This window comes from Pteropus vampyrus, unplaced genomic scaffold (assembly GCF_000151845.1).
Source record: "Pteropus vampyrus isolate Shadow unplaced genomic scaffold, Pvam_2.0 Scaffold19, whole genome shotgun sequence".
NCBI classification, from domain to species: Eukaryota; Metazoa; Chordata; class Mammalia; order Chiroptera; family Pteropodidae; genus Pteropus; species Pteropus vampyrus.
Window position 1 is genome coordinate 1,914,370 of NW_011888800.1, and position 10,741 is coordinate 1,925,110.

The following is a 10,741-nucleotide window of genomic DNA, read 5'->3' on the forward strand; positions in this document are numbered from 1 at the left end:
ATCAATATGGAAATTAAATGTGGAATCCTTTTTCCTTCTACATGCTATTGCATCAAGTTTGTTTACAGAGCCAGAGATGAAAATTTGCATGATCACAATTTTAGATGCAAGAGATTTTCAATATATAATAATACCTATTGACATTGTATTTACAAATATAGTCTACAAAACCAGAGGTAAAATAAAATTTTATGAATAGCTTTTACGATGTCTTGAAGTAGATAAGATTTAGATAAGCAAAAACATTAGGGACAATATTTCTAGTATAGTCACAGCACAGATAAAGTCGTGAAAACAGGTAGTGCAGGGGAGAATAATAGGAATGAGCAATGTCAAAAGCCTTAAAAGTTAGAAAAAGCAAACTATATTTACTATGGAAGGCAATGGGAAATCATTGAACTGAAGAGGAAGGAATAAATGTGGAAGACACTGAAAAGATAGAATAAAGAGAAATTTATCCTAAATAATTGAAAAAATGGCAGACTCATAAAGCACAATAGAGAAGTCTGAAGGTAGAGTAGGTTTTAAAAGGAAAGATGATTCCATGCTACTGAGGGACAGTCTGAAGTAGCAGGAGAAGATCCAGGTGGTAATGAGCATTTTTGTTTCCAGCTTACATACTAAATTCATAATTTGTCTTATAATCCTGTTACCAAGAGGATATTGAGCCAATAAGCCTCAGATCATGTAGCTTTCTAGTGATCTGTGTGAGAGGTTCTTATTTGTAATACTTAGTGGATTCATGACAAAATGCAGTTATTATATCTTTCTTTCTCTCTCCCAATTCTCTCTTCCTTTCTCTCCTTTTCATGTCACTTCTCTTAGCCAAGTTTTTGACTGATGAGTTTTGACATTCTGAAATTGTTTTATTATTTTTCCTTCATTTTACAAGTCTTTTATAATGTTTTGTAAATAAAAAAGAGAGAAAGCAAAGGAGGCAGGTAATCAAGAAAGAAAAGTTTTAAAAGCCAAGATTGTCAATAGTGTCACATGCTTCAAAGAAAGCTAAGAGGACAAGAACTTTGAAAAGTCCAGGGTTTGGCAATTAGGAAACCATTTTGTGACCATTATTAAGTGGGGCTTCTTTGTCGTAAGAAAAAGAAATTTTAATTCAAATCGGATTTAAAATAAAGGAAATCTATAGATACAAACAAACAAGTCTAGAGATAAGTTAGGCTTCAGGAAGTTTGATCAGGCTTCGCTCAATGCTTCTTTTGGCTCTGCTTTTCTTGCCCCTCCCAACCCACTCTGTTGTGATTTCATCACCAGACTAGCATCTGTCATGGTACCAAATTGGAGAAAGCTTTCCTACACTCACTTCTCCTCCCTCAATCATTGAAATAACTATAAGGTTTCACTCTGATCAGACCAACTAGGGGGCAGGCTCACTCCTGAGCCAATTACTCTGGCCAAGGTAATGCTGTGCGTTGACTGACTTAAACTTCAGTTACTCATCACTGAATGGTCATGATGGAAAGGGAGATATGAATATTCTGATAGACTTAGACTCATCATGACCCATTGCTGAATCTGCAGTTAAGGTCAGTCCTGCCCAGACTAGCTGGCTGAGACACAGTGAAGGAGAGGTGTGGTTGCAACTAGCAATGGCCACTACGATGATCACTAATAGAGCAGCTCCTAAGAGGTGGTGAGGAAAAGACTAGGGCTAAAAAGTTAGTGATTGAAGAGGCAATGGAGCAAGAAAGTATAAAGTGACTTTTCAACAACTTTGACCATAAAAGGCAAAGAACAAAATATAACAGCAACTAGATAAATAACAGATAAAATAAAGCTGCTTTTTTTAAGCTAAGTGCAGTGGAAATTATTGCCTATCAAATCCTCCCTTCTTTCCAAACACAATTTTGAATTTGACCAGTATCCATATCATCATCAGGCAAACATGCACCTAAAGGAAGGAAGCTGAGCCTCAGCTCCAGCTCCAGCTCAAGGTAATTCTATCTCCTGTGTTAGTGATTGGTTCAGGAATGGGCCTGTGAAGCAATTCTGGCAGGTCAGAGAGGTAAGTTTTGCTTGTAGGCTGCTGGGAAAGTTGTCCTTTGTTCTTGTGAGAGTTTCTGGATCTCTCTCACTCCTTGTCCCTCATTACCCTTGTGAAGGAAGCATGTGGTCCTGATGGCAAGCAAAACATCCAAAAAACACAAGGGAAATGCCCTTGTCATTGTAAAAGGCAGAGCCGATGACAGGAACCCGAGTCGATTCAACTATGTGATTTAACAACCCTAGAGCTTATTTTAGTTGATGGACTTCAAGTCATGTAAGCCAACAGAGGTCCTTATTGCTAGAGTAGTTTGAGTCAGTTGATCATCAGTTACAGCCAAAACAATAACAGAATAGGGAACACATGAAATTCTTGTCTAGGCAGAAAGAAAGGAACCAATAGAGAGGGAAAAACTAAAAGTCCTGTAAAAAGAAGGGACTATTGTTGAAGTTCTCAGGAGGGGAAAGAGAGCAAGGAAAAGTTAGCTTCAGAAAGTGGAAGAACAGGATTGAGATATATGGTGAGAAAAGTAAGGAGAAAAGATAAAAGAGACATTTTGGGGTGAAGAGAAGGGAAATTTAGAGTACATGCTGGATTGGCTTTAATCTCAACACCATAGAAGGCAAACTCATTCCAATAGTAAGTGAAAGGCTCTAAGTGACAGTATAGATTTAAGGAAAAAGTTGAGTTTGTAATAATGTCTCCATTTGTTTCTTCCTTCATGCATTTTGTATATATTTAGGGATGTCAGGATGCACAAACACTATATACAGAGACTGTATTTACAGAACACAGAGTCATTCCCTTACTTTCCAGACCATGTAGTTTAGGTCAGTGGTTTTCAAAGTGTAGTCTCAGTACAGCGGCAACAGCTAACCTGTATAAATGCAGTCTTGGGCCCAACCCAGACACTACATCTGAGGATGCAGCTCAGCAATGTTAACAAGCTTCTAGATTCCAATGCGCACTAAAGTTTGAAAACCACTAATCAATATTGAGAATAGTTATGAACAAAAAGCAGTGGGATAGAGTATAGGTAAAATCAGAAAGGCTTTCAGAAGAAGCAGTATTTAAGCTCAAACTTCAAACAATGAAGTTTGCTAATGTAGATGCAAAAATATTACACATTCCATATCCCATTTAATACTATTGTACCACTTTTCCTTCAAGTTTTATTTTTTTTCTCAGTGCTAATAGAATTCCAGCAGTTAGCTCAGAAATTCTAAGCCCTTCTGACAATAGGAGAAAATTCAACAAGATAGGAATTAAGTGTTCCCTTTTCCTGCAGCTTCTAATAAGTAGCTATTCTGTATCATAAAAGTCCTTGCAAATGTCACTTCTAACAAGATAATTGTAAGACACCCAGTACTTTCAAGACTGTTGCTATGTCCTAAAAATGTCTGTATTCTAACTGGTTATTTTACACATGTAAGTTGAAATCTGTTTTCCACAGGTCAGTTTTGAACACTTTAGTTTTCTCATAATCATGGAAGAAAAATGAATTTTAGAACTAGATTTCTTCTTTGAACAGTGTGAGTCTGTATCTAATTTAAATTAATACTAAGTAGACAAGATGGAGGTAAGAATAACAAGAATACTATGCATTAGAGGAACTAATTCTATATTTCTTTAGTACAAGTCTGGAGAAGGCCAAAGAAGATAAATGGACGAGAAAGTAGATCATGTGACATGCAAAGGTGTTAACATATTCTTTTGTAGGTGATCAGAAGCTATCAAAGAAATGTAACATGAACAAAAAAGTAAACGATTAAACATCCATGCTACAACGTTCAGTGTGGAAGGTGGACTGTAGTGGGCACAGGAAAATGTGTGGCAGTTGGTACCTTGATCTCGTATTATGTGATTTTTCCCTTAAAAAAAGTCCAAACTGTGTAACTTGAAACTTTATTTTAAAAATATTCTGAAATTTGAAGTTTTCAAGAATCTTAACCACCATCTACTTTTCTTCAACACACTCATATTTTGTCCAAAAATTGTAGAACAAAACAAGAAACAATTCTACTAACTCAGCCAATCAAACTACTTCAGTAACTAATCATGCTATAGACTGGAATCACACAAACACAAACAAAAAATTATTCTAATTCTCTTTAAAGACATTTATAAACTTTATTTTTTCAGAAAACCAAAGTAATTGATTCAACAACACTGACAGTTCTGGCATGCAGCAAATCATCATTTAACAACTAATATTTAATCTTATCATGGATGTATAGTTTATTTTCATTCCTATAAAGTTTCCACAAGAAGCTTGCAGAGATAGTAAAGGTAAATAAGTATTTTGTTACAGGTACTTCAAATAGCACTACAGTACATCTTTGACAAAATTTTTACAATATTCCAACTTTCAATATGAAACAGCTTAAAAAGGCATGTACCAAAAAAAGTATAGTAGTATCACTTAGGCAAATAAAGTCTAATAATCATATAAGCACAACACTTTTAAGGACTCTCCCTGTTTGGGTTGGGAAAAGAGTATATGAGACATCAACTTCAAATAAAATTATATTAGTAGCTTAAGAAAATCCCAAAACACACAATTTCAAACACATTAAAGGAAAAAACCCTTGAACCATTATTCTTGGAAAATATGAACTAGTTGTTATTTGCTTGAATGTAATAGATGTTCTTAAAGTTTTGTCTAAAGCAAATTCTGTAAACCATCACCTTGCTTGCACTGGAGAAACATATCTCAAGGAAACCTAAGAGAACTTATTCTTTAAAATGATTCTCCTGCACATCTGTACATCATTGGGCACTTTATCTGTACTTTTGTTTCATCTCCGTAAATTAAGCCCAAATTTCTCAAAATTCACTTGTAAAAGCAGCAGCAGACCAACCTCTCCTCCCCTTCCCACACACAGACAGTTCTTAAAGTACGTTGCAAAACTTAGAATTGTTCATTTCCATTCTCAATAGAGGGCTTGTTACTACACAGGTGACAAGTACCGACCTGGGATAAATATCCACCTGTTCTTTTCACCTTAAAAAGATAATAATTATTTTCTTTTATTTCTAGGAAATGTTAAAGATTTTATTAAAAATGGCAAATATGGACAATTTGTGATTATGTCTTTTATAGTTTAAAATTAAATATTTCCCAAATCATGACAGTATTGTTTAGATGACGCCCTCAATTCTATAAGCAGCTTATTCCTACACAGGAATAATTATTACCTTACTAATTAAAATAACAATTCACAAGAATCAGAAATAACATTCTTTAGCATTAGAACCTTGCAAAAAACATAGAGGAATAAAAACTAGAACTAGACCTGGTAATTGTGTTTTGATCAAACTTAACAGAATAGATTTAGTTGTCACAGGACCACTCAAAGAGGCATTAAAAGATTTACTAAAATGTAAAAATCTTGTGGAGATGCACATCTATAGGTGAGTCTTAAGTCTATAACTACTGATGTTCATTATTAATAAGCAAATAGATAAATTGCATTTATTCCTCTGAAAAGATAACACTGCATACATCATCAAAAAGATTATGGCACTTGGACTATATTCCTGATAAGTAAACATGGTAAATGTATGAAGATGCATCCTAGCCTCTCTCTTACTTTTAAATTCTCTTGGGAAAGACAACTGCAGGCTGGGCAAAAAAACCCAAAACTGATTCTAATCACCTGTGGAAAAGTGAAGCTATCACAGAATCCTAAGAATAGCTTGGAAAAGATCAATGAAAATAATGTTATGAATTTCTCATCCATTTTCACTATTATGGCCTTTATTTTTTAAACTTGCAAGAAAAAATTTCGCAATGGAATTTGAGCCATAGGTGAACAAAATTGTGCTTTCATATGAAATGTAAAATAAATAAAATATCATGGTGTTATTTGCTGCAGCCAAAATCTAATTTTTTCTTTTCGGTTTTTGAGTATATCTAAAAGAAGATGGCATGTCTCAAGGAATAAAGCTTTAAAAAATGAATGAAGTTGAACCATTTGTACCGCATCATGGATTTATAACACTTCCAACATAGCCAAAGTATATATTAAAATACATACTTACTTTATGGTATCAAATCATGTTCTTCTCAAAATTAATTTGGCTGTTCCTAAAACATTAATTTTCTGTGTATCTCACTTTACTCTGCAGAACAAGCAACTGCCTATAAAAATCATTCAACATAATGCAGGCGTTTTGATAAAAATACATTTTAAATGATACAGGCTTTAATAACAAGACCACCAGGGAGACCACAAATGTGTTAGTAGTTCTGTCAGTTACATAACGGAATTGAAGACAACCATTTCTTCTTGTGGTTGTTCCTTGAAGTGAGTGAGTTGATGTCTCTTCCAGTGAGGGGCCTGTCTGAATGTTTTGCCACATACTGAGCATTCAAATGGCTTCTGCCCTGCATGAATTAGATAGTGTCTTTCCAGTTTAGATGGAGATCTAAAACTTTTAGAACAAACACTGCATTGATAAAGAAGGCCATCATTCCTCTCAGTACGCCCCGAATAACTACAACAATGACTATGATGGCTCTGCTCTGATTCCAGAAGTGTGTTCAAGAGATAAGGCTGCTTGTTCCTACAGTGGGTACCGAGAATGCAATCCTCTGATTCTTCCTTAACTTTTACTTCTGATATTTGATCTGACTCTGAGACCTCATATTTTTGAAAACCAAGAGTCTGACATTGTTGGGAAGCATTATGGTTAACATTATCACCTGGTTGAATGAAAAGTTTGTTCAAATTTTCAAATTCTACTTGGCAAAGAGATCTTCTATAAGGAATCTTTTCAATATGAGTTAATTTATGTCTTTTTAAGTGAGCTGACTGTCTAAAAGATTTCCCACAAACATTACAGCCAAAAGGCCTCTGTCCGGTATGAATTAAATAGTGTCTTTGTAGTTTAGATATAGACGGAAATACTTTCTCACATTTGTCACAAGGACACATCTTATGTCCAGTATGTATGTTTTTACTTGGAACTGAAAAACCACACTGAAGCATTTCACAGTTATCAAAGAATTCCTCACCTGATGAACCATAGATAGATACATCTTTATTACTCACTGAATTATCCATAGTTAACATGTTTTCTGTTGCAAGGATACCTTTCAAGTTTTTTCCCATATTTTGGTTCTGAAAGTGCTTTTGCCAAGTAAATGGCAAAGTCATTGTTTTCTTCTTTTTATTGCCAACTGTTTTATATGTTCCATGTTTGCCATGAGAACTCATGAATGTTCTCTGGGTTTGTTCAGGGTTCTGCTCACCAGAAGTAAGATCGCAATTTTTCAAAAAACTGTTTTTAAGTACTTTTTTCTCAGATCGAAAATTATCTAATTTCTTACCCCCAGCACGTTTAAGCTTGGCCAAGATATTTTTAACAGCAGTTTTATAGTTGTAGCTTCTTTTGAAACTGCTTGGAATTTTGCCACCTCTGGCAGGAAAACACTTGTGTCCATTGAAAATCTGCTCTGATTCAAAACACTCTTCACACTCTGGACACTGAAAAGGAACGATATAAATAGAGTGGACACCAAGTTGATTATTCTCCTCAGATTCACCTACATTACCATTTTCAAAACCATCCTGCTTTGCATTTAATTTATTAGGCAGGGGACATGATTCTGGACTCTTCGCCTTTAATGAAAGAGTCTGAAAAGTCTTATTCCTGGTATGGATTTGTTTATGCTTCAGAAGTTTGCTTTGAATTTTAAATCCTTTTTGACAAAAACAACATTGAAAAGGTCTTTCTTCTGAATGTGTGAGTTGGTGGATTTTTAAGTGAGTTGACTGTCGGAAAGATTTACTACACAGGACACATTTAAAAGGCCTCTGACCAGTATGAATGAGTGTATGCCTATCAAGTTTTGATTGTGATGGAAACATCTTGCCACAGATTGTACATGCGTGAATATTCTTTCTTTTCTTTGTAGGGCTGTATGTAGGATCAGACTTACAAGGGTGTAATGCCCATTTCTCCTCTGTGGTAAAATTATGATACTTTCCACACACTGGCTTTTCTTGCTTGGCCTCTAACAATCTTCTGACCTGTTTAACATCATTCTGGTAGGTTTCATTGTGAAGGTGTTGGTGCTTCACAAACGTCTTCAGATTTTTAAAGTGGCGTTGACAAATACTACATTTAAAAGGCAGATTATGAGTCAGTTGATGTCTTTCTAGGTGGACTAGTTGCCTAAAGGTTTTATGACACACATCACATTCAAATGGCTTCTGACCTGTATGAATGAGATAATGTCTAGATAATTTTGATGGTGTTTCAAAGTGCTTGAAGCAAATATTGCAAATATATGGCCTATTTCTAGGTAGTTTGTTGGCTACTACACACTGTTGAATCTTCAGCATTTTTAAATTGTTTTCAGCCATCATATTTGTCAGTGATATACTCTGATGAGGTCCACAGCATTCTCAAACTCCATAGATGTCTAAAAGTTAAAAATAAAAATGTATTAATTTAAAAATTATCTATTCATATGTAAAGAAATAAGTTACATTGTCCTTTGGCTAAAGACATTAAGAGGAGGATCTGGACTTTTCCTACGTTTAAAAGTAAATCAATAACCATTTTAGATGATTATTTTAGGACCATAAAACTAAATGTATACATTTAAATGATAAATCTTTAAAAGAAATATCCAAAAATCTAAAAAATTTTAAGCTACATTCTAATTGAGATGATACGTTAAAATGGGACTGAGTTGACTTTCTTAACATTAAATAGACCTTTTAATTCTAATTCTCCTAGTTCACTTCTAAGTAAATTTGTCGATATTTAGTTGCTTTACCATTTTTTAAAGTTTAGGCTAGAAAGGTAAACCGGTGTAAGAATTAAAATATAATACTAAAATTAAGATGTATTTGCCTTCAGTTACAGCATATTATGAACATGATTTAAAAATGGAATGTTTCATTTATTAAAGTTAGATTTTTTTAGCCACATCATTAACACTATTTACTCTCAATTACTTCTTTGGACCAAAAAAGACAACATGGACAACTTGGAGAAAATGTCTCAGAAAACCTGGATTCTAGTCCTGGATTTACCACTGCATGTTCTTGGTGGCAGGAAGAAAGAAACACAGATTCCTCATCTCTAAAATGGGAAAAATGCCTCTTTATGCAACTGAATGTGTTAGAAAACTGAAGAGAGATGAGTAAGCTATTATTTAGCTCAACACTAAAAAAAAATTTGAAACTTTATCCTTATCTACTTAATATCATTTCTAGGGTTTCTAACTAAGATACAAACATACTAAATTTACAGTTATTTTTATTTCACCTTTTCACTTTGTTGTGAAATTCCTAAAAGACAAGTACAGAGGCAATGAAATCCACAAATTGGCCACTTATATACCATTCAATGGCTAAATAATTGAAAGTTGAGTGTGGTTCACTTTTCGGGCAATATAATAAAAAGATCATTTTGGTTTCCAAGTTAATATAAAGATAAAACTGTTTCCCCTAATATGCCTCTTACAACACATAAAAAAGGCACTTCTACAACCATCTTCACTCTATCTTCCCTTCTTTTATCAGAGAAGGCAATTTTCTTCTCATCCTTCTTTACTACTGCATTTTCCTTAAATAAGGGAGACAGAGATTAAAAAATAAAAATAAAACACTGTTTTAGCTCTCTCATTCTAATGTTGTACTTTCTAGTTGAGATCAGAGACTTGATAGGTCTACCAGAAACCCAGGGTTTTCTTTGTCAGCTTATTTGGCCAATGTCCAACATATATGCTATTTGCTATTTAATGTCCCCTCCTGGGACACACCTTAACACTAAATCACAAACACACTCACTGTGTGATTCTCTTCAGCAATCTGAATAAAAAACAGAAAAAAAAAATAATTCATTTATTGAGCAAATATCTTCTACTAGTTGCTTTATCACAGTGTTTCTTTAATTAAAAATTTTTGGATGACATTGATTAATAAAATCAAATAAGTTTCAAGTGTATCATAGTGTTTTTCAAACTGCTTGTCACTACCCATTAATGGATTGTGAAATCAACTTAGTGGGTTATTATCAGCATTTTTGTTTAATTAAATAGAACAGAAAATATCAGACTACATAACATATAATAAGGATAAATACTATTTTGTGAAACTTCTGAAGAAAGAGATAAAAGTTTGTGAAGGCTGTTCCTGACATACTTCTTCACACAACACTAGACAGAAGGACCCACAACAAATCAATCACTTTATTCAAAGTGGCTAAGTAATCTATTAGGTATGATCAAGGTCCACAGGATGAGGCAGGATTACTAAGAAAAACAACAGTGTCTGGTTTTGTTCAAATGGCCCATATAATTCCAAAATATTTATTAAAAAATCTAATTAGAAGCCAAATGAAATATGCCACAGACATCTATGCAAAATAAAATAATCTGACTGCAAGTCACTATATTAATTTATAAAATACACCATATAACCCAGATACCCATGTTAGTAATAATCAGATGTTGGTGCTATTAATACACATTCTCATTACACTGAGAAGAAATTATTGGTGAACAACCTCTGAATACCTAAATATGCTAACATAGCAATAGTTATGAGGATTAAAATTATGTCATGAATCCAGTGAACTGCCAAGAACTAGCAATTTATTTAACTTCTGTCAAGCAACTAACTGTCAAGGCGGTCAATTAAGACAATGAGCCAAACTGAAAAAATACAATCAAGTCTTTGTTCACTTACTGCGACAGTGCAGGAAAGAGGCTAAAAGAAG

The 10,741-nt window shown here is 34.0% G+C and overlaps 1 protein-coding gene across 4 annotated transcripts in view; it reads right to left on the reverse strand.

Annotated features, from left to right (window-relative positions):
- Positions 1 to 4,098: 4,098 nt before the first annotated feature.
- The window catches only part of ZNF770 (zinc finger protein 770), a 9,719-nt gene continuing 3,076 nt past the window's right edge, over positions 4,099 to 10,741 (reverse strand). For 2 of the 4 annotated variants that reach the window (XM_011354873.2, XM_011354875.2), the window contains exon 2: positions 4,099 to 8,432. In XM_011354873.2, coding sequence (XP_011353175.1) covers positions 6,259 to 8,376 — 2,118 coding nt within the window. In that variant the 5' untranslated portion in view covers positions 8,377 to 8,432 and the 3' untranslated portion in view covers positions 4,099 to 6,258. Of the gene's footprint in view, positions 8,433 to 9,782; positions 9,803 to 10,710 lie in introns of those variants that run through there. The other 2 variants (XM_011354872.2, XM_011354874.2) reach the window with 2 other exon arrangements.